The following is a 23,614-nucleotide window of genomic DNA, read 5'->3' as shown; positions in this document are numbered from 1 at the left end:
CTCTAGTGTGTCGTACGACGTCGTCGATGAGGAAGATGCGCTGCGGTGGACGAGTGCGGCGATGTACAAGGGGAGGAGCACAAAGGCTATGGTGCCGTGGAGAAGTCTATTTTGCGGTGGAGATAGAAAAATGGGGAGTATTCAGATGTACTACTCTGGGTGCTGGGGTGGGGTTGGCTGGGTAGGGTGAACCTGAAGTTACCAAAATAGCCCCCTACCAACTAGCATCCATAGGCCTGTCCGAAGGGTAAGATGGTAACACTGAACGTTTGGTGTGTTGGGTGATTGGGCTAAGCAACTAGCGAGTAGTACTAGTAACTACTACTACTCCCTCCATTTTTATTAACTCTACATATTAGGTTTGACTGAAGTCAAACTTCCTAAAGTTTGACCAAGTTTATAGAAAAATATAAACATTTTCCATAACAAATATGTATGATGTGAAAGTACATTCAATAATGAACCTAATGGTATTTATTTGTTATTGTATATGTTAATATTTTTTGTTATATACTTTGTGAGAGTTTACAAAACTTGACTTTGACCAATGCTAATACGCAGACTTAAATAAAAATGGAGGGAGTGCACATTTGTTTTCTTAGTTTTAGTTGGAATTAATCATTTTTTGTAATCATGAAATAAATATATTAGGCTACTGACTTTGAATGTAATGGTTTATACAATTCAATAGTTAGAATCATTGTTGAATTCCAAGATGTATACGAGGTCTATAGTACTTCACAGTTTGCCCAAACTCACATAATCCTAGTCAAATGAAAATCTAAATGCATTTCATAGTTATGACTTTGTAGGATGCAACAAAACCAACCATAACTCTACATGATCCATTATAAAAGCAACATTTTGAACACATCCCAATGTGTGAATGAAATATGTAGAGAGAGCTTGCGAAGATGGAGCAAATAGGGCGAGAAAGATTGTATGTATGTGGGCGCGAGTAGGAGATAAATCTAGCAAGATAGAGAGAGAGAGAGAGAGAAGTTAGGTCCATGGGAAAGATGGAGACATGTAATATACGTGAGATGCATGTGCATCCGGATTTTGTACACGTGGAAGGAGAAGAGACAACGGGTTTGATGAGAGAGCTGGAAAAACATGGACGAGAGGGGAAGGATCTCGTGGGTTGAGGGATTGATGATTTTTTGCGGGAGAGAGGAGGGGAGGAGTCAGTCAGCCGTTGTCATATCATCCTGCTTCCAAATGGCCCCGCATTCTCTAGTGCAGTGTGGTCGTCGTCTTCGATCTCCTCAATGCCCTCTTTGAAGATTGAGGTGGTGTGCATGCTGGGGTGCAGAGAAGCACAAGCAAGAGTGGTCGCCATATAACCTTGGATGGGGATGAATTGTGTGCTCGAGGGAGGGGGAGTGTGTGTGCAGTGTGTGTGTGTGTATGTGTATGTGTGTCAGATATTGAGATAAATCAAACCTATGGAGAGAATGTGTGTGTATGTGACGGAAAGCTACACGCTAAATAGGGTTTTCGCGAAGAGATTGTGCATGCGAGATAGAGAGCGATGTGCGGGCCTTGAGGTGGGCAGGGGCCGGGTGAGGGTGTCAAAATGTGTGCATTGATGCATGTGTTACATGCGATCATGTGAGGGATGGGTGAATCGATAGAGATGGTTGTTGTGTTACAGATGCTCCTCTCTCTCTCTCTCTCTCTCTCTCTCTCTCTCTCTCTCTCTCTCTCTCTCTCTCTCTCTCTCTCTCTCTCTCTCGCACACACACAAGTACAAATAGAAGATTGTTCTCTCATTTATACAAAACGTATCGGCATATCTCTATGTATCACTCATGCATGATAGTTTGCACATTCACACCTCTCTATGTCTCTATCACATGTACATCGTCTCCACATTGCCCTTCCGCCACAACACACATATGGAGACATACACGTGTTCTTTCTCAGTCACCCACACAGAATCAGTATTAAAAAATGTCTAGGGCACACCTAAAACATCCAAATCCAAATAAGCACGAACTGAAGCTAAATTCAAATATATGGAAATATTGTAGTGTGAAGAACTTTTCCAGGAAAATAGTAGAGTAATATTCGGGGATTGTTTTCACACACACAAAAAGGTTCGGTGGATGTCCTTCGAGCGCGACACGATGATGCACCATTTGATCGACCGCGCGGCCGCAGTGCATGCGCTTGCATAGGATTCCGTATCGATGTTGTGCTAACTAATGTGGTAGTATAAGCGCTGCCTCAGTCTATTGTTTACGTGTACTAGTGCGGTGTTCTTTTAAGTTTGACCAACCCTATATAAAACTAAACTAAGCTCCCATACACGCACTCAACAATATGTCGGTGCCGCCATTGTGCATGCCGGCACTCGCCTGCTCGACAGACCATTTATCGCCCATCACCGCCGTGTCCCCGCCATCCCTGTGCCATGAAGCCAAAGGCTCACTCACTCACATCGTCTGCAGTCCCTCCTTGTGATGCCGTCGCACTGGCAAGCACGCAAGCAAGTGCAGCCGCGTCTATGCCTGCAGCATACAAAGAAGAGGACGAGCACGTGCTCCCGCACGCCGGTGAGGAGGAGTTAGCGTGTCATTGTCATCTCCGCCCGCGCGGAGGAGGCGCGCATGGTGGCTGTCGTGGCGGAAGCCGGTCGCGCCCGCACCGAGCCCACAAACCGGGTGCAGACGTGGAATCTACCTTCTAGACCTTGAATGCCACGTGGATCCTACAATCTGAAGGAACAATTTTGGTCAGTCAACTCTTGTGAGCCGTTGGATGCAACACGGACGGCCATAAGGGCTTCTTCAACCTCCAAAATTGATGCACCGTTCATCTTCTCTCTCAGGCATCGAGCCGCCAGCCCGCCACAGGCCTAACCGTCTGTCGCTGCCACCCCGCACTCCCCTGAACTGCCTGGCACCGCCATGCTCCCACACCCCTGCCATCCGTTTAACCCCGGGCATGATCCAGTTTTTTTGGCGAACTGCATTCCACACCCAACACTCATAAGATAGATCATGGGCACCCTACCACCCTAATATAGATACTTGGGTAGCTTCTCTACCGTCTTCTTCCTTCGCTCCATCGAACTTCTTTCACAAATCAACTAACCCAAATTATACTACTAGTACGTATTAAGTATGGAAGGAACACGAAGATACGAGTAGTAGTACCAACTACAAGAAGAACAGTAGTAAGACATACAGACTAGTCCTACTGTACATACTAAAGAGTTCAAATAATGAGAAAGAACATAAACATAGTTCTGTTGGGGGCTCAGCACAACACACCCCTGAATAAAACTAAGCAACTAGTCCACTTGACACTACAGTAGAACCAGCATGAGCAATGGCACTACCACCCTACTCGGGGTCCGAGTCCACATCCTTGACTTTGTCACCATCCCTCTTCCTCTTCCTGTTCGCCAACACTTCTTTGCTTGAACCAGACACTGGGCTCTGCTTATTCATCCAACCCTTGTAGATATTTAAACAAAGGTAGGCATCTGTTGCTGCGTACACAATGTGATCTTCATCTATTGTCTTCGACTCCCATGCATGATGAAACTCCGGGTGAGGTTTCTTTAGTTGAGCGTACGAAGGATCAATCATGGCTGCTGCTAGGGTCAGCATTGAAGGCTGACAGGAGGACACCAAGCTTTCCTTCTTGAGATCGAAGGGCTGGCCTACACGAGGCCTATCCGACCAAGGACTCTCCTGTCGTTCGTAAAGTCTACAGTAATGAATTTCACTCTTTTTTCCTTGAGGAAGAACTCAAAATCTTGGCACCTAACTCGGCATGGCATATGTGGTAGACCAAGCACACATTATGTACGCAAACCTGGATCACGACGGGCTTATTCTTCTCTATCTCCTTTAGAAGCCTCTCCCTTTCCAGCACTGTGGTGTACTCAACATCTAGTCGAGCAACCCACTCATCCTTTGAACTTTTGAACATGTGTAGGAAGTGACCAAGGCATGCTTCCACCATCACGGATCTACGGGTGTAGATGACGATGAACTCATTCGCTGGTGATGGTTCTAACCTTGTACTCACCGCCGATCATGGATATTTGGGAGGCCATGGATTTTGGAGGCTGGTTAGGAGAAGTGGAACTGATGTAATGTGAAAGGACGGGACGACTGGGAGCGAACTGTTATAAGGTAGAAGACGGGGATGAGTAGGGCATGCGAACGGCATGGGGTGGTGGCTTGCCCGATGGATAAACGGATGCATGCCCCCAAAGAGTTCTTGAGTACTATGTGGGACCCACTAGATGTCATGTCTACTAGACCCATATCGTAGGCCTGACGGTATAGCTTCTGCGTGTTCGCACGCCATGCCGGCGCGTGCAGGTAACTTCACTTAATTCCGTCAACCGTCATGCCTCCCACGACCTTTGCCTCCCTCATGTGGTCGCGCCCTTTGAGACTTCGGATGGCTATAAATTAGCATTTTTTTGCCTACTCCGCATGCACGATACTCCCTCTGGTCCTTTTTACTCCGCGTAAGATTTGTGTCAAGTCAAAGTTTGCAAAATTTGACCAAATTTATACTAAAAATATCAATATCTACATTACCAAATATATATTTTATGAAACTACATTTCATAATGAGTATAAAAATATTGATTTGACATTGTGAATGTTGCTACATTTTCCTATAAGTTTGGTCAAAGTAGAGGCACATTGACTTCAGACAAAACTTATATGCACAATGCAGACTAGTTCCTCCATCCGGTGCGTGCCATGTCCTATCTAGTCATCACAACAAGGTTAGCTATTAGAGTACTACTACCTCCCTTCTAGTTTAAAGGGCTCGATTCTAAAATTTCACCTACTCTTACCAAGATAGAGGCGGTGGAATAGTTTTTGTAGTATGCAAAGGTACTCAATTAATGCTCTCGTTCTTCACAAAAAATGTCTTTAGCAATGCATTATCGCATTACATGCATGCATGAACACTAGTAAATGACAAAGATTTTTACATGCATTAGTCAATATTCTCTTAGGCTACTCATGGTGGAAAGTATCATAGTATCATGTGCATGATACTAGTGTATGATACGGGACTACCTTTATAGTGCCACGCATGACACAAAGTAGCATAGTATTTAACATGATACGATATCTACCTATGTTACTCTAACCCCCTCTCTTCTTTAATTCTTTGCCACATCAGCATGTTTGCTATTCCCATATGAATGATACTAGCTAAGATACCATCATTATGGCCAGCCTTAATCATCGCATGCAATAATTTAGTGCACCTTGAAATTTGAACATGTGTGGGGCGTGTATGTTTTTAATGACTTGAGACTATACCTAGCCCGTCATGCAAGATGACTTATTATGCACCGTTCCCCATACCTGCAGGAAGCCCGTTTGTCTCCAAATTTTTTCCTCTCCATGTGTGAAAACAATCTGCCTGCTTGACTCTCCTTCTCCCTCCGGCAGTCCCACCACTCCACCCCATGTGGAAAAAAATATGTATGCATAACTCTCCTCCTCCCGCGCTCATCCAATCCGTTGTGACCAGCAATATTTCCACCCCTTCCCTTCCTCATAATTTACTCCAACAAATATGCCCATGTATTTGTTATGTTAATCACGCAACTTATCTTACGTAGGTGTGCCATTGCTCGCTATAGATACTTCGCCTCCCACGGCATTCAGAAGAACACTCACGTTCATCGCTATCTCCTCCCCATCCCTCTCACGTCGACTACCATGGCATTGCCCCTCCCAAGCCCTAGGTGCCCCTCGCTACACTGCGCGGAGGGTCATGCGTCGTTGTTTCGTTCCTCGCTGCCACTAGTCGAGGAGGACGCGTTGGTGTTCCGCTCCTCGCCGCGACGCGTTGAGGTGGATGCGTCGGTGTTTCGCTCCTCGCCGTGACGCCTCGAGGTGGACGCATCGGTGTTCCACTCCTCGCCGCGACGCGTTGAGGTGGACGCAACGGTGTTCCCAGTCTCGCTAACACGCGCGTCGGAGGACGCGTCGACTCCCCGCTACAAGAAGAACGTCGTGCCGCCCGCCGAGCCCCCCAGCCTTGAGGAGCTTTGGAAAGAAATGGAGGTCACCTTATGGGAGGCTTTGCCTACGGTAGAGCGCGCCAAAATAGAGGCGGAGAAGAAGGCCGAGGAAGAGAAGCACGCCGCGAGGCATGGTGCCTGGCAGGCCTATGTCGTGTCCGAGAGAGTCAGGCGATTAGCTCTTTGGCAGAAGGCTCGTGCGAGGGCCGTGAGGGTGGCGGAGGACGCCCATGCCAAAGCCCTGAGTGCAGTCGGGCCCAAGCGCCTCATCTACACTTGGCGGTATATGGACCGGGTGCACGGTTCCAGCAAGGAGGAGTACCTATTGGCGTCGGATCACCACACTGATGAGAGCGTGCTCGCCCGCCGACAAGCCGCCAATCAGCACCTTGCGAGTTGCGAGGCTGAGGAAGAGGCGTTGTGTCGTCACGCTGGGAAACGGCCGCGCACCAAGGCACTCGTGGCGCGCCGCAAGAGCTCCTGTGAGCATCATGGCTTTTATTAGAAATAATTTAGTTTCGTAAGGCGATCTCATTAGTTTTGGGACGCAAATGATAAATCCCGAACGTTCAGGAATTATTGGCGTCCTTAATTAAGTATGTAAAAGGAAAAGTTTGGAAACCTTGTGTATCTGTATGCATTTTGTAAATAGGTGCATATAGCACAAACTTAACTATATATTGTACTACACGTCTCTCTATATATGCTTGCAGACTGTGCTACTACGATTACTTATTATGTGCAAATGCGCGTTTTAACATTACGATGTGGTTTTTGTAAAAGTAAAAAAACAGCACTAGTCAAGCTTGTGAAACAATTCAATGCAAAAGAAATGCAAAAATGCTCGTTTGATTGTTTACTTTTAGCTTCCTTCTCTCTCGTTATTTCTCTATCTTACTTTGTACAGAGTATCTCACTGGTCGGGAAGACATGCAAATTCCCAAACCGCTTCGTCCACCCTGTATCGAATTTTTTGCCTAACAAGTTGTGTCGTGCAATTGGAATTCCAACTTGAGTACTACTACTAGGAGTACCATGGTCCAGTTCTTTTAAGCTTCTAGATTAGTAATCCCATAACTACTACCTCCGTCCTGGTTTATTGGTCCCCGTTGTAATCTCTGTCAAATTTTGACCATAAATTTAACTAATGAAATGTTTATGCATGTCACCAAAAATTATATAACTTTTGTTGACATGCACTAACATTTTATCAGTTAAATCTTTGGTTAAAATTTAGCACAAATTACAATGGTGACTAATAAACCAGGACGGAGGTAGTAGTTTAGAAGCCCAAATGAATAAGTGAGGCGCCTTATGTTACTCTCCATTGTGACTAGTCTTATGGGAAAAGCTGAGGAAGAGACGGCTTATTTTTAAGCCGCCAAATGAACTGGCCCTAGGAGTAGTAGCTAGGGATACTAGGAGTAGTAGCTAGGGATCGAGTGTGCGAGATGAATCGGACAAAGTAAATGCAGAGAGATGAAATGCAAAAAAGACAGAGGGATGTGATGGTTGCTTGTCCATTTATTTTACCAGGCCACTTATTACTGGGAGTGGTGGAGTTTTGTGACATGACGGCTTTATTGCCGCGCCACAAACGGGATGAGACTCCCGTGCAGCGCCGCCCTCTACACTAGTACTACCTCGGTCGTGGTTTATTAGTCCCCCATGTAATTTGACTGAAGTTTTAACTGACAAAATGGTAGTGCATGTCAACAAAAACTATATCATTGGATTCGTATTTGAACATAGTTTTTAATGATATAATTTTTGGTGACATGCATGAGCATTTATCATACTATATATAATGTTAGTTAAATTTATGGTTATACTATATATATAGTAAGGTGCCCGTGCGTTGCACGGAACAGTGAAATGCATTGATCGGGGAGTTGTTTATTTTGACAAAGTATGTGGTGGTCATCTCATGTGTAACGAGTATCGATACGTTTCTTCAGATATTTCTTCTCTAGAGCTCACAAACATACGGGTGAATAGTAAATGTAGACCAAATAGATAAAAAGTATCTTTTGCAAACAAAAGCGTTTAACTGTTCAACCTGCATCCAAAACTTGTGAAGAAATAACACTTATTGTGCTTTGCAAGAAATGATCTTTAAGAATTACTCCCACCCAAAACTTGTGAAGAAATAACACTTATTGTGCTTTGCAAGAAATGATCTTTAAGAATTACTCCCACCGTGAATGATCTTTAAGTATCGATCTTGTTTATTTTTAAGCCCCCAAATGAACTGGCCCTAGGAGTAGTTTTTAAGTATCGATCTTGTTTGTTTTTTCTAGACCATCATGAATGTACTCCCACCGTGACCAAGGAGGGGGAAACGAGAGAACTTAATGTTTATTTGCTAATTAATAGCATTGCATGCAATGAACTAACCACTGCATGTCGTGTTTGGTAGTCTTGAGCTATTGAAAACATGCACACCCCACATCTCTTATTGGTTGATATGTCAAGAAACAAGAAACGAGGTGGGAATTAATGCACCGTGCCTAAGTGTTTTGGGATTATTTGGTTTTCGTAAGGTGATTTTAGAGCGGGTACAATAAGATACAGTCAACATGCTGTAAGAAGTAAAGTAATATTTCTAATGCTTAGTTGGAGGAGAGAGGATAGAAAAAAAAATGTAAGCGGGCTCTCATGCAAGAGCCACCTGCAGCACGTGCTCCTAGACACTATGTGAAAATGGAATGTGGGTCATGTATTAATAAAGTAACACATACTTATAGCTAAATTGTTATACTTGGCTATAGATGACATGGCACTTTCTTATAGTCAACACAGTGCTATAAATTGGCTATAAATGACATGGCACTTTCTTATAGTCAACACAGTGTGGTAAGACCGTGGCAAACTAATGTTGAAATGCTCCCTACCACAGCCCAGCCCTATACCGTGTACGTAATAACAAGCACACGTTTGAATGATCATGCTGGAGGTCAAAGGTAGGCAGGAAATTTTTGTCATGATATCCTGTGAAGATGGTGAAAAGAACTGCAAGGCACTATGCTTGCAATCACTTTGTGAATAGCTCACCAATTAGCACACCAGTGGGCTTTAAGACGTCACCACATGTTTAAATCCACTTTGGTAGCGGTTTGGATACTTGGAATTCTGCAAGTGTCAACCCACAGAAAGTATGGCCAGACATGACTGTAAGTCACTTACAAAAAAAGTTCTGCTACTGCGTGATCAGTCAGTTGACATAACAAAGAGGCAGAAACATTTTTTTCAGAAGCAAAAACTCACAGCCAATATGGTGATATCTCCTAAGCTGGACATGCTAAGACCATGTTACGATCTACTCGCTCCGTTCCAAAAAAGTTCTAGGTTTGTCCTGAGTCAAACTTGCTTAAGTATGACCAACTCTATAGAAAATGTGCAAAGATCTACAACACCAAACACACATAGTACGGAAATATATTTCATAAAGAATCTAATGAGACTAATTTGGTGTTCCAAATGTTCATATTTTTTTCCATAGACTTGGTCAAACTTAAACAAGTTTGACTTAGGACAAACTTAGACGTGACGTTCATATGTTCTGCTATCAGTACACATAATCTAAGTATGCACCCGACACATGTTGCAGCCAAATTTATGTGCTCTGCATATGAAAAAAGTGCTACTCCCTCCGATCCATATTACTTGACTTAGATCTGTCTAGATACGGATGTATCTATCAGAGGAAGTACAAACTTTAACAAGAGCTCCCTCTACAAAATCTAAGACGGTTATAGGCTATGCTAGCCTACAAAAACGTCATATATTTTGATACGGAGGGAGTAGTAGTTTGAGTTGTGTGAACAGTCATCAGCAAACAGATTTCCCCTGATTTGCACGACTGTATGCAACAACAGGGCCTAACTATCAATGAAAATTCAAACAATTTTCAAGCCAGATTCATGAACCATTCGCCATAAACACGACAGGGCTCTGCCTGAATAATAAGAACAGACTAACAGTGGAAGGAGCCTCTGCAATACATTCTCAAGTGGAAGATGGGATTCAAACATGGGTGGTTGATTCCAATCCCACCTTCTGCATAAGAATATACTACTAAGGAAGATCTCTCCTGGATAGTAAAAAGCAGGAACTGCGGAAGATCATAAATAACATTCAGGAAAACATTTTAGTTGAACATTACCAAGTACATGCAACAAAAAGTTTCCAGTGTGCATGAGCTCACAAGTTGAAAGGATGCCCGAAGGTCAGGATTTCATAAAGATCTCAACTAAGCATTAAGAACTAATTATTAATGAAGTGGGCTAGATAGGTCCACAGATACAGTAGCCTACATCACATGATAGCATTGTAAGTATTGCTAAATAGAAGCAGTTGGGGTGATAAGCCAAAAGTTCAACTACAAATATATGCACCGTTAAAAAGTTATGACTTCGACTTAGTCATGCATGCAAACAAAATCATTTAGATGGTAACTGAAACCAGTGGTGGATCCAAGCTAAAAAAAATCCATGACGTGATATCCTATATGGCTATATCTTACAGATTTTTCTTTTCTTTTTGCCTATATATTTTCTCGGCCAGGCACCCATATTTGAAGAAATAAATAAATTGGAACAGTAAATTCACTAAGACAACTAGGAAAGAAGCACACAGTGTGCTATGAATATACAAAGTACTGTACTAAATAGTAGCCTTATACAGATAAAAGAGAACTTGTTACATGTAGAAGTGAACTCAGGTTGTACCTTCAGTAGCTGAATTAACTGGCTGATCAGTGTCATGAACAGAGACAATGATCAGCAATCAGCAAACAGTTATAAGTTTTTAACCATGCAATACAACACACATAGTATAATGAAGAAAAGCATCATATGCACAAACTGTACAAGGACATGTTATTTTTTCTCACTTCCAATATAATACTGAGAAGAAAAGGAAAGGTAGCAAAGGCACACAATGAAACATGCAAACCTATTCAAATAACCTCATGCAAAACCAAACATATGCTTATTATGATACACCCGAACTTCAATCAGCCATAAAATGTCTTATATCCCTATTCTCAAACACTCAAAAGTATATGCACCACCCTAGTACCTGCTGGGTTCGGAAGGTTGTGAGGGACCTTCCTTCCTAAAAATTCCACAGAACATGCATCGAGCAAACTTGGGTGAAGGTGGATCAAGAGCTGGCGGAACATGCCGAGTATGAAAGGCCTGGTTGATGTTGCTGGGCATGCCACCGCGCTCTGCACCGTCACTGCACCTACGCTGCACACCTCCCCTGGACCCGATGCTACAGGAGTGCCTTAGCTCCTTGAGTTCTAAGCTGTTGACCTCTGCCTCCCCAGCTGCCCCTTGATTCCTCTGGTTCTGGTCTTTAGGCATAAGCCTCTCCTCCCAGATCAGACCAGAAGAACCAGACCTCCTAAATGTTTGGGAAGATCTCTGCAGCTCTGCCATCTTCCTTTGGTATTACTTCCGTCCTTCTCTACCTGTGTTCGTGGGTGTTTCTTTCAGTGTTCATACCTAAGAAGTCCTATGGTGCATAATAAGGTCTGCAGTGGGGAGGAAAGTGTGTATTGACCAAACCTAATAATATACTCCCTCCGTCCGGAAATACTTGTCATCAAAATGGATGAAAAGAGATGTATCTAAAACTAAAATACGTCTAGATACATCCCTTTTATCCATTTTGATGACAAGTATTTTCGGACGGAGGGAGTACATGCATATCAAGGAAGGTTAACCATAACAAATTCAGGATGAGTCACATGATGGTGACAACTGAAGAAGGCTCAAGACGAAGGAAGGATATAAGGTATGTATCAATGTATGTGCAATGCATTGACACCAAGTAGTGTATTGATAAAACGGGACCCTCTGCCTGCCTACACAAGTACTATTAGCTGAAACACCATCATGTTTGTTGTGATGTATTCAAGAGCTAACAGAATATTGCCTAAAGTAGCTTAACATTAAATGCAGAATCAACAGCAAATATCATCACCCCTCTCTTCTCGCCTTAATGCACTATTAATCCTGGATTGTAAAGCAGCTGAAAGGGATATGAACTGCGCAGATATACAGAAAAGTAGTAGATGACCCTGCCACAATGTTAACTGATGGTCTAAAAGACATAACAGAATCTCCAGCGAGCCCTAACTTACAGTTACGTACGTGGCAACAAGAAGTAACAAGCTAGTTAACATCATTTACCAACTATAGCAGCTAGTTATTCTTGAATGTTGATTCCTTCCTCCTAAAATTAACCAGAATGTTAAATAGTCCGACTGCAGAAGTGACACTTCATGTTCCATTCTCTTTGACAGTTGTCCTCCCAAGTTGCTAACGCAGCTGCCATAAACATCATCCTGACCAAGCTGAGCAGAGAACAGACAATATTGCAGTTTATATGCACTTGCTACAGTATGGTGCGCTGGCTAATTGAAATCCTATCCTTAGCCTTGAGAAGCTCAGTCAGAGATTTTGGGCCTTCAAAATCATTTGAGAAAGAACCCCCATGAGGCATGCGAGCAGCAGAGTGGCTAAAGCGTGACTTAGATACACAATTCTCTTCTTTTATCTGAGCTAGGGTCTTTGGCCCAGTAAAATCTGTGGTAGGATGTTCAGAAGATCTAGCAGAAATTACATTGTGCTGTTTTCCTCTACGTTTCTTCTTCTGCCCCCTGAAGGTAGCACAGACAACAGACTGAGCACACTCCTCCATCAAGAACTCTTGCCTGTAATGAGTGGATCTTGATTCAATGCCTTGGAAACCACTCGCGGGTTCAAGACCCCGACGCCTCTTAGTGCGACCCTTCCTGCTCTTGGCACCTTTTCTCTTCTCAGGTCTTCTCTTTGAAGTGTGTCTTGTCTCAGTATGCTGACGAGGAAACACATCATCTGCTGCTGAGCCGATGAAGCTGGAATTGAAGAACATTCTATCATACTCATCAGAACTTGGCCTTGCAAGCTTTCTTGTATTGTGTGGTATGTGTCCCAAAGTGGTCTCAACATCAGGGTCTTGAACTCCTTCAGGATGACTAAGATAACCATGTTGATCATCAAAGCTACAAAATGCTTGCCCATAGTACCATGAATCATAATAATCCCGATCATAACAGACTGGATCTCCAATATCATATTTCGCATGAAGCACCTGAGCATCTCTTTTCTGTGCCAATTGTTTCTCAAGGTCATTCTTGTTAGAGAGCCCATAATCAACGAGCACATCAAATCCAAGGGAGGAATCACGACTTTCATCTTGCTCTGCGTCCTCCATTGTTGAATATTCTGAGCTCTGATCTGAGTGGGTGAAACACTTTATGTATTCACCAGTGTCAATTGATGTTTCAGGCGTGACCGAAATAGGACCATCAAATTGGAGATATATTGACTCAGGAACTTCTTTTGAGTGGCATTTCTTTATGTGGTACAAGGTGTCCTGACAAGGACTTGTGTGAGCATCCTTCAATGCCTCAACCATCTCATCTCCAGCGGAATTCTCGTTGACAGCAGGATTGAAAGCAATAGCCTCAGAAGAAATCGCTGATTCAGTGCTAGGGGTTGGCTCATGTAGGAAGGGGCAATTGTCACCTTTCTTGCAGCCAGAGCTATAGTAGAAATAACAAGGATTGGCTGTCTTGACAGAAATAGGACCATCTGATGAGGGTGGGACTGTCAAGGACTTGGTTCGGTTGAAATTTTCCATTGGCTGCAACAGGAAAAGCTCAGACAACAAGCACCAACACACTATCAGGGCAATTCATCGAAATACCACAACCTGATATTCTATGGAATCTCATATTATATTTGTAGAATTGGTACATGAGCATAGACAAACTCAAAAAAATTAACCGCCGGGTCAAGTAAGCCTCCTTTTCATACCTGATTTCATGGTTATAAATTTCCACCCCTAAACGAAATGCAGGCATGCAGCAAAGCACAAAACTACACATGGAAATGGAATTGTTTGCTGTCACAAACTCACAATGCATACAAACAAGAAATTCTACGAAATTTTACACCGAATTGTGCTGACTAACAGTAGGCAGGCTCAGCGTGCAAGGTGTAATAGAAGAATTGGAGTTAATGTATACCTAGAATAAGATCAAGGGTATTTGTGAATATTTCTCTAAGCAAAGAGAGATCCACTGTGATAATGACATATCAGGCATGCAGCCCTTCTTCGCAAATTATACCACAACAGAAGCTAGCCTGGCACAAGCGTAATAATGACACCAATGACTAACCACCAAAGCAAGCGTCCTAGGCATGCAAGCAAGCATGGAAGTACACACACTTCTTCTTGCGATTACAGAAGCACACACACATATCAATTCGAAGGTATTGAGCTCAGAGGTTACGGATGTACGGATCACACACAGGGTGGCGAAAGGTGCAGCTTGGGTTGACGCAGCTGCCGTGGAACCAGTACCAGCAGTTCCTGGGGTTGAACCGCGCGCCCTCGCAGTGGCGGTACTCGCACTTGGACCCCTGCAACCAAAACCGCACACGAACTCCGATCAGTAAATCAACCAACCGAGGCGGCATCCAGCTACCATTCACCGGCAAGGAGACACAGAAACCAAACGAATCGACGGATTTGCGCTAGGGTTTTGAGTGGTACGGCACCTTGGTGCAGCTGACGCGGGAGACGAGGAAGAAGACGCAGTCCGTGTTGCTCCTCCTCCAGCGCGGGTCCTCGCCCTTCTCCGCCGCCGCGGAGACCATCGCTCCCCTTGCGTCTCGTCCGCTGCGTCGTCGGCGGAGGGGCGCCGGCGGTGGCGGTGTGGGAAATGGGGTTGCGGCGGTGGACGCGACGGTTCGGGAGGAACGAAAAAGGTTTTGAATTTTACTTTTTTTGAGGGAGAAAAGGGTTTTGAACTTTTTGGTGCATTGGGTCTAGGAACGAATCGCGCTCTGTTTTTCGCAAATGCATACCAGTCCCTCAAAGTTTAATATGCAGAGCATGTCCAATGTAGATGTTTAAATAACCACTTTTTACAGTACAAATGCCGAAAAATAGTGCTCCAATAGTAAAAAAACGCTGGTTCTACTCTAGATGTAAAATACTCCATCAGCCACTTGGTGATTCAAATATACACATGACTTGGTGATTCAAATATACATCACTTGGTGATTCAAATATACACATCAGCCACCGCGCGTGTAAAACCAACTCGTGTCGCGCGAACACCCAACTGCCAGACGGTACCTTCCCGTGTCACAGTCGCTCTCCTCCACCCGCCTCCCACTGTCGACCATTTCACTCTGGTAGTCGCCCGCCACCGCTCGTCCGTCGATCCCTAACCCCACCGCCAGCCGCGCCGCCGGAGGCACCGTTGGCTGGAGTGCGCAGCGCCCTTGATGGCTCTCGTAGCTCGTGGCCACCTTCCGTAGTAGAACTACGGGTTGCCAAAGCTTGGAGGGGTTGTCGAACGACCAACTTGGCTGAGCCGAGCCGCCATTGCTTCGGTTGGCGTTGTCGGCATTGCGTGGCCGCAAATAAGCTCAGCCACCAGCCGCACACCATCAAGGAGGCGTAGGAGACCCAACCGCACACCCACAATAGCCGGCACGACCACCATCTACGCTCCGACTAGCAGCCGGTCATTCCTTCATCCCCGCACGAAACTTGTTCGACAAAATCCTCCCAAGGTGAAAATTTGGTTAAACTTGCCGGGTTTTTTTTTTGCACGTAGATGTAGTTTGATGTTGATTTCCATATTGTAGATGTGTCGTGGTGGGCGCACGGTAGATGTCAAGGGATGGCTAAAGAGAGGAGGAGGCTCGAGGGCGCTGGTGGACTCCAGAGGCGAGGTTGGCATGAGCGGGCGCTGGACGCCGGACATACCCAGGTTCGGGGCTCTCCGGAGAGATAATACCCCTAGTCCTGCCGAGTGTAGTTGGATATTCCATAGTACAATGCTGCTCCTGGAGCTGTATGGGGGAGGAAGGAAACTGGCCAAGGCTCTGGCTGCTCCTTCTCTCTGGTGTTGCTTCGGTGGCTAGTTCTATGCTTACTTCTGTGCGTGTCTTGCTCTCCTTACATGCCTCTGTGATCGCGAGCTCCTGGGGGGTTTTATAGACCAACCCCCCAGGGGTACAATGGTAATGTTACAAGTCGGTGGGTCCGTATTGTCGGTGTCCGGGAACCCGGGCTGGGTCCCGCTGAGGGCTTGTGGTTCGCCGGGTTCCCCTAGGTGCGGGCCCCGCGTGTCTAGGGGGACTGTGCACCGTCTTGTCGATCGTCAGGGCGTGGCCGAGTCGAGTCGTGTACAGTGCTCTCCGTCAGGTTGCTGCTTTGTTGTCGTCAGCAGTGAGGGCGAGGGCACTGTAGCCACGCCGGCCCTGGTCAGCGGGTAGGTGAGGGGCACTATTGCCACGCTCCGGCTGACCGGAGGCATGGGCGGGACACTGTTGCCTCAGTCATAGCTGATTGAAGACTCGTCCCATCGTACGGCCTGGATGGGACGGGCACTGACCCGTGGCTAGATTGCGGAGCACGCCACGGGTGAAGCTGGCTTGTCGATGAAGCTTCGATTGTGTCGGGTTCGGCTGTCTTGCGCAAGTTGTTGAGGCCGAGTCGACGCATCTTGCCGGGTCGAGGAGCCTGGCCGGGTTGCGGGGCTTGGCCGGGTCGAGCGACCCGGCCAAGCCCGTGCCGGTTTGAGGGGCGATGCCAGCCCCGTAATTTTTGAAGAGGATCCGGGTTCCGTTGCCTGCCCGGGGTTCATCCCCCCGACAGTAGTCCCTGAAGCTGTGAAGGTCCGCCATCTTCGGATGAGTGGGCCTCCGTAGTTTCCCCCTTAAGCAAGGCGAATTCTGCGAGCGCCGGGTCCGGCAACACCCACTGTGTGCCGGTTTTCTCGGAAACCGGATCGCGGCACCCCGGACGTGGCGGGAACCGAGGAGTCCGTCGAATCTTGGGGCAATCCCTCGGGCTTCGCACGGGCGCCACGTGGTGCCCGGAAGTCGGAGGGGCCTGACAGGCCACGCGTGTGACGGGACTTGGCGACGGGCTGGGGCCCGCCGCCGCGCGTCCTTGGCCCATGCGCGCGGATTTATTGCGGCATCCGGGGGCCGGTTGCTCTTCCACGGGCAGTTACTGCACGTGTGCGTGCGCACTTATTGCGGGGTAGTGGAACGGGCGCGTGCAGACGATCCCACTTCCCCACGTTCAAACTGAGGGTTATAAATTGAGGGGGGCAAGGGGGCGGCGGACATCATTCTCGCTCGCGCCCTCCTGTCCCCCTGCTCTTGCTTTGCTCTACGCAACCGACGCGCAGCTACGCCCGCTGCTCCGAGCAGAACTCCTTGTCGTCCATCTCCTTTCTTCTTCCTCTGAACATGGCTCTGCCGTCGGGCTCCTGAATGGGTTCGAATGTCACCACCGAGGACATCACCCAACTTCGGGCGACGCGGCGCCTGCCGCACGAGATGGACGTCGGCGTCCGTCTACCGCGCAGCGAGCAGAGGCCTCGGCTCGAGGGGCAGGTGTCACACCCTAGCTAGTCATGCATTAGAGTGTTGCATCATGTTTACTCTTTCATCAGAAACTTGAAATGGGGATGACAGAACCCCCAGTCCCTTCTGAAACCAACTAGGGTTACTAAAATAATTTTCAATGAACCTGAAATGCCCTTCTAAAATGCCCATCATTTTTGTCTTGGTTCAGAACCTCTGCCAAAAGTGGTGCACATTTTCCTAGGCCATCCTAGGGTTTTTGAATTAAATCATAAATATTTGAATTTGGGCATTTAAAATTATATAAAATATTTAAATGCTCAAATATCTCCAAACTAAAATGTTTCATGTTGGAAATAATCCAACTATGGACCAGGAGTAGTTTGGTGATTTTTGAAATTGCCTAGGTATTTTATTAAATTCAACAAAGTTGCAGAAGTATTTAAAAAACAGAAAACAGAAGAAAATGGAAAAACTTACCTGTCGCCCAGCACCGGCCCACCTGCCGGCCCAGCCCAGCACCGCGCCAGCGAGCTGCTTCCGGCCAGGCAGGCAGGCAGGTGCTCGACGGCGAGCACCGCATGGGTGCCACGCACCTGCTCGCCGCCTCGCCGCCTCCCTCGCCCGGCTAACGCCGTGGATCGGCTTCCCTCTCTCTCCCGAACCTCCCAGACACCCCCTCTCCTCTCCAGCTCCTCCACCTTGCACGCCCCAGCCATGGCCGACGCCATCGCCGCCACCCCCTCGCCGTAGCCACGCCCTCCGTCCACCCCACGCCGTGCCACCGTGTCCAGGAGCTCCGCCGCCGTCCACTTCATCGAGCTAGCCGAGCCCCGTGTGCTCGTGCGGCCCGAGACCACCGCACCGACCTCGCCCGAGCTCACCGTCGCCGGAGATCCCCTTCAACGCCGTCTCCGCCTCAGCTCGTCCCCGACCCCGCCGGTGGCCTCTACGGGAGCGCTGTGAGCCTAGCTACTCCTCCGACCCTCCCTCTCTCATTCCCGAGCCGTGTAGCCACCGCACGAGGATCACACGCCCGCACCGCCGCGGATCTCGTCGCCGACGTGCTTCCGGCCACACTCCGGCCACAAGATGGTGTCCATCTTACTCACCGAGTCCCGCAGCACCTAGCTAGCCACTCCCCGAGCCTCACCGACCCCTCTAGCACCAAGTTCATCTTCGGCCGAACCCCGGTGGCCGCCAAGGTCGTCGCCGGCGCCAACTCCGGCCACCCCGACCCCAACGGACTCCACCAAGAGCTGCGGCTTGTCCTCAGCTCCACTCCGGTGGTCTCCGCGACCCATTTGGTGGCCGAAATGGCCAAAACCACTCCCGCCGCCGCGTCGGGCTCGCCGGCGGCTAAACGCCGGCGTCGCTGGTGTTGACTTTGACCACGGGTGGGCCCTGGTTGACTCCCCCGAGTTAATGACAGGTGGGGCCCAGCCCTGTTAATTAAACAGGATTAGTTTTAATTAAACTTTAATTAAAATAATCACCCTGACATGCGGGACCCACTGTCAGGTTTGACCCAGACCTGTTCCGTTGACCTGCTGACGTCACTCTGACGTCAGGCTGACGCAATAATGATTTTCTGGAATTATTCTAATATAGGAAATTCTAGAATATAATTTAAACTTCAAAAATTCATAACTTTTATTCTGTAACTCCAAATCAGACAAATTATATATGAAAAATGATCAGAAAAATCCAATCTATCCATCTGTACTATTTTCATGCATGACTAAACAAGTTAACTTGATGTTTAATGCAGAACAAGGAAAAGCACTTTAAAAGGCCATGCTTGAGTTTGAAATTTGAATCTTTGATTCAAATTTGTTCAAACCCTTCTGGTTTTAGTTGCATTAGCCCAACACACCCATATTGCCATGTTTCATGCATGCATCATATTGTTGCACATTGTTTGGTGATGGTTGTGTATCGGTGTCCTTTGCGACAGGTTCTGCCTCCGAGGAGTACCGTGATTACCCTAACGAAGAACCGTATTAGTGCATCGAACCATCAGGCAAGCAACCAACCATTTGATCATATCGATACAATCCCATGTTCTCGCTCCTGCTCTCTTTTACTGCATTAAGACAACGCATTTCAAACTGCTGTGTGTTATGGTAGTTGAACCCATTTCCTCTGCATGACCTGTCATTGCCACAGTAATTAGATGAAACCCACTAGCATGTGTAGGAGTTGATTGAGCCATATGTATGTGTTGTTCCTACCCTGCTATGCCTGCTATGCTTAGAGTCGTGTCAGGTCTGGTTCATCTGGGTGATGGGCTAGAGTGAAATGATTATGTCGGTAATGAGAGTGGTGTGGTGAACACGATTTGGTAAAGGTATCGATGAGAGGCCATGTAGGAGTACATGGTGGGTTGTTTCATTGAAGCCGACCTTAAGCACTGAGATCTGTATGTGTGATTTAAGAATCAGCTACTACCATGCATTGGGCCCGAAACCAATGGACCCTCTCGGCTTCTTATTCACCCTAGTTCTCTGTCCAGGAGTTGCAAGTAGTTTCTGGTGTTTGTAGCCTACTGGAGGCCGTGGACAGCGCTGACCGTAGGGGTGGGCTGTGATGCGGTAGGTACGTGGCCGGGTGTACCCAATACCCATTAGGTATCTCGGGAACCCTGTTCACATCGTTCGGGGCCGTATGGGAAACCTCGGCCGGACTCCCTGCGGATGGAACCTGGATAGGCGATAAACCTGGACTGGAGGCTTAGGTGATTAGGTAGGTCGTGGCCGACACCCACGTTGGGCTTCCGCTTGAAGGTTGCCGAGTACATGTCGTGTAAACGACGGTAAGTGGTGAGAGCGTGTATGAAGAAGTACACCCCTGCAGGGTTAACATGATCTATTCGAATAGCCGCGTCCGCGGTAAAGGACTACTTGGTTGCTTATACAGTTCATAGACAAGTAAATGGAAACTGCTAAAAGCCTCAAGATAAGTGTGAGTGCCGAGGATGGCTCTTCCGTAGGAAGACGGAGGTGGATCCTCGGTAGTGTATTGAATTGGTGAGTAGTGGACTCGTGTGCGCAAAACCATTTCAAGCTGAGGTATCGTAGGATAGTCTAGCCAAGAGTCAAAGCTGGCTTGCTGCAATAACTCCACCTACCCTTCTTGACAATGTGCATGTATGTAGGATCTGATGTAAGTCTTGCTGAGTACCTTTGTACTCATGTTGCTATAATTTACATTTTACAGAAGACGCTGCAACCCCTTCTGATGGGTTCTACGTAGACGTTGACATCAACGAGTAGGCTAAAGGCCCAGGTGGTGATCCTGAGCTTGTGAAGGACCATGTAGTATAGCTAGGCTTTCCAAGCCTCTTTTATTTTACTAGTTGTCTGTACTCAGACAAGTTACTTCCGCTGCTGGTTTGTATGATTGTATGACTTGAATGCTGGGTCGTGAGACCCGTACCTTTGTGTATGATATGTATGGCTCCCTGAGCCTTAAATAAAGTACTTATGTCGTAGAGTCATGTTGTGATGCTACGTTGTATTTGCACATATCAAGCATATTGTGTGTATGATTGAAATGCTTGGTATGTGTGGGATCTGACTATCTGGTTGTTTATCTTTAGTAGCCTCTCTTACCGGGAAATGTCTCCTAGTGTTACCGCTGAGCCATGGTAGCTTGCTACTGCTCTGGAACACTTAGGCTGGCCGGCATGTGTCCTTCTTCGTTCCTGTGTCTGTCCCTTCGGGGAAATGTCACGCATTGAGTACCGGAGTCCTGTTAGCCCGCTACAGCCCGGTTTACCAGAGTCCTGCTAGCCCAGTGCTACAGCCCGGACCCACTTGCTGTTGACCGACACGTTCGAAGCTGGGTCATGGATGCCTGTCCCTATAAGTCTGTGCCACTTTGGGTTTATGACTAGTCATGTCAGCCCGGGCTCCTTATCATATGGATGCTAGCGACACTATCATATACGTGAGCCAAAAGGCGCAAACGGTCCCGGGCAAAGGTAAGGCGACACCCGTGGGAATACCGTGCGTGAGGCCGCAAAGTGATATGAGGTGTTACAGGCTAGATCAATGTGACATCGAGTCGGGGTCCTGACAGCGTTGGCATCAGAGCCGGACTGCCTTTAGGTTCTCCAAGCCAAACTGGTCGATGTTGAGTCTAGAAATTCTTTAGTTATATGTAGGGGAATTGTTTGTGGGTTGGAACGTAAGGCTCTTTTACTCCTTTATCTTATGACATTCTGATCTGAGTCAGTCTATTCTTCCACCGGGGGTTAAGGAATTAGGATCTATTCTCTCTATTAGGTTCACGTGTTACTAATCAGTAGTACCTTATAGGTTTGATGGATACAAGCCTAGTTCAGTTCTTCTACCACATTATGTTGTTAGGATGGACTCAGAACCTTGATATGATGATGTTGAGTGTGTATGAAATCCTTTGTCAAATGTCTCAAAATCCTTCTTGAGCATTTACAACTGTTATGCTGCCGAAATTTTGCTGGAAATTCTAATGCCTTTGCATTATGATTGTGCTTTCAGATGGCCACTCGCGACCTCAATCAAGTGGTTCGCCTGACTCGATGCCTAGATGTACCCGGTCATACCGCCATGTTGGTCAGGGTAATGACTGAGGCGGGATATCGCTGGTATCCTGAGTACACGGTCGAAGAGCAATTTCGGGACTTCAATCAAAGACAGTATCTCTGCACTGTCAGGATATTTCCATCTTATCCTGGGTCCACTGAGCCCCTTCACCGCTCCTATGGACTCGGGGTTACTATTGAGATGGCTGTGCAGGACGCCGCCTACTCTATGATGACCATCATGCGAGTTAGGTCTGGTCTATTTCGGGACTCTGATTTCCGGTATATGCCAGGCTCACTTCCGGGAGCACAAGGGTATCTCCAGGCTATCTATGCTGACCCCACTCAGGAGGATTCACGGACTCGCACCACTGCTGAGATGCTCGAGGATAAGGACCGTGAAAATCGGGCCTTGAGGTTAGAGCTCTTCAATACCCGTGCTGACCACTGGGCCACTTTGACTCGGTTTGCACCGGCGGTGCAAGCTGGATATTCGGATATGCGCGATCTCTATCCTGTGAGATCTGCTCTGCCAGACGTGATGGGTTGGCGTGATGTAGGAGGCATCACCCCACCTCGCGGACCCCGCAGGCCACCGTATGTTGGTCCAAGACCTCATCCTAGCCCCTATGGTCCACAAGCTCCGCGAGATCGTCTGTTTCCGGATGATCATGTTGAGCTTCCAGGCTATGGAGGTGACTTCTACGAGGACTACTACGGATCGGTCTGAATTAGTGGTAGTATCACTAGTACGCGTTAGCTGTGTCGTCTATCGTCCTGCGTGACTCGTGGGATATGACCTAGTTTGTACTCTTTCCGGAGATGTAGAAAAATAATGTATAGGAGCTTGGGATGCCTCCGATGAGATGTAATCCTCTTTTCACCGTATTAGTACTTTGTTTGGTCTTGTACTAAACCCTGTATGGTGTGTATGACGATGGAATAAAGAAGCAGTTTCTGTATCTACCATGTCATACGGATGATCATCTTGCATTTCGAGTTATCCCTTACATTTTGTATCCTATGTCGGAATTTATCATCCTGACTAAATCATTGTCTTGTTTACCTAGGATGGTCAACACGCGCACTAACCCTGCTCCTCAAGAGCAGGCCGAAAGGCAGTGAAGTCAGGGATGCAAATCTGCCTCATCCTCCTTCCCTAGCCGAGGTTATGATGGAAGCTGAGAGAAACAAGCGGGAGACCAACCGTTTGTTGGAGCGTATTGAACAGAACACGGCACACCATCAGAGGACTAACGTGGTGTCACTCAGTGATTTTATCAAATTACATCCACCCACGTTCCACCACTCCGTTGAGCCTCTCGACGCTGATGACTGGCTTCGCAGTATCTCTCACAAGCTGCGTTCCGCGCTAGTAGCTGAGGCTGACAAGGTCACCTTTGCTGCATATCATCTTGAAGGCCCCGCCAGTCTATGGTGGGAGAATTATGGAGCTATGCGCCCAGCGGGCCATGTCACTACTTGGGCTGAATTCAGCGAGGCTTTCCGTGAACATCACATTCCGGAGGGTCTCATGGACCGTAAACGTGAGGAATTTTGCAATTT

General features: G+C 47.1%; 2 protein-coding genes across 2 annotated transcripts; both read right to left on the bottom strand.

Annotated features, from left to right (window-relative positions):
* Positions 1–10,998: 10,998 nt before the first annotated feature.
* Positions 10,999–11,563, bottom strand: LOC119303758 (uncharacterized protein At1g15400-like). The gene has a single exon (XM_037580900.1). The coding sequence runs from the start codon at positions 11,470–11,472 to the stop codon at positions 11,101–11,103; it is 372 nt and encodes a 123-aa protein (XP_037436797.1). The 5' UTR covers positions 11,473–11,563; the 3' UTR covers positions 10,999–11,100.
* A 380-nt stretch (positions 11,564–11,943) lies between these two features.
* Positions 11,944–14,847, bottom strand: LOC119328383 (zinc finger CCCH domain-containing protein 34-like). Its single transcript, XM_037601377.1, has 3 exons — positions 14,647–14,847; positions 14,398–14,508; positions 11,944–13,726 (listed from the first exon to the last, which is right to left on the bottom strand). The coding sequence occupies exons 1-3, from the start codon at positions 14,743–14,745 to the stop codon at positions 12,434–12,436; spliced, it is 1,503 nt and encodes a 500-aa protein (XP_037457274.1). The 5' UTR covers positions 14,746–14,847; the 3' UTR covers positions 11,944–12,433.
* Between the last annotated feature and the right edge of the window lie 8,767 nt (positions 14,848–23,614).

The sequence above is a fragment of the Triticum dicoccoides genome, chromosome 1B (genome assembly GCF_002162155.2).
Source record: "Triticum dicoccoides isolate Atlit2015 ecotype Zavitan chromosome 1B, WEW_v2.0, whole genome shotgun sequence".
NCBI lineage: Eukaryota > Viridiplantae > Streptophyta > Magnoliopsida > Poales > Poaceae > Triticum > Triticum dicoccoides.
This window is presented reverse-complemented; position numbering and strand designations above follow the sequence as displayed.

What these genes read in the sequence shown, in the direction of transcription:
- LOC119303758 (XM_037580900.1), bottom strand. Translation starts at nt 11,472, where the DNA reads ATGGCAGAGCTGCAGAGATCTTCCCAAACATTTAGGAGGTCTGGTTCT.
- LOC119328383 (XM_037601377.1), bottom strand. Translation starts at nt 14,745, where the DNA reads ATGGTCTCCGCGGCGGCGGAGAAGGGCGAGGACCCGCGCTGGAGGAGG. An exon ending in CCCGCGTCAGCTGCACCAAG is followed by an intron (nt 14,509 to 14,646) that starts GTGCCGTACCAC and finishes TTTTGGTTGCAG; the next exon opens with GGGTCCAAGTGCGAGTACCG. An exon ending in GCTGCACCTTTCGCCACCCT is followed by an intron (nt 13,727 to 14,397) that starts GTGTGTGATCCG and finishes TTCCTGTTGCAG; the next exon opens with CCAATGGAAAATTTCAACCG.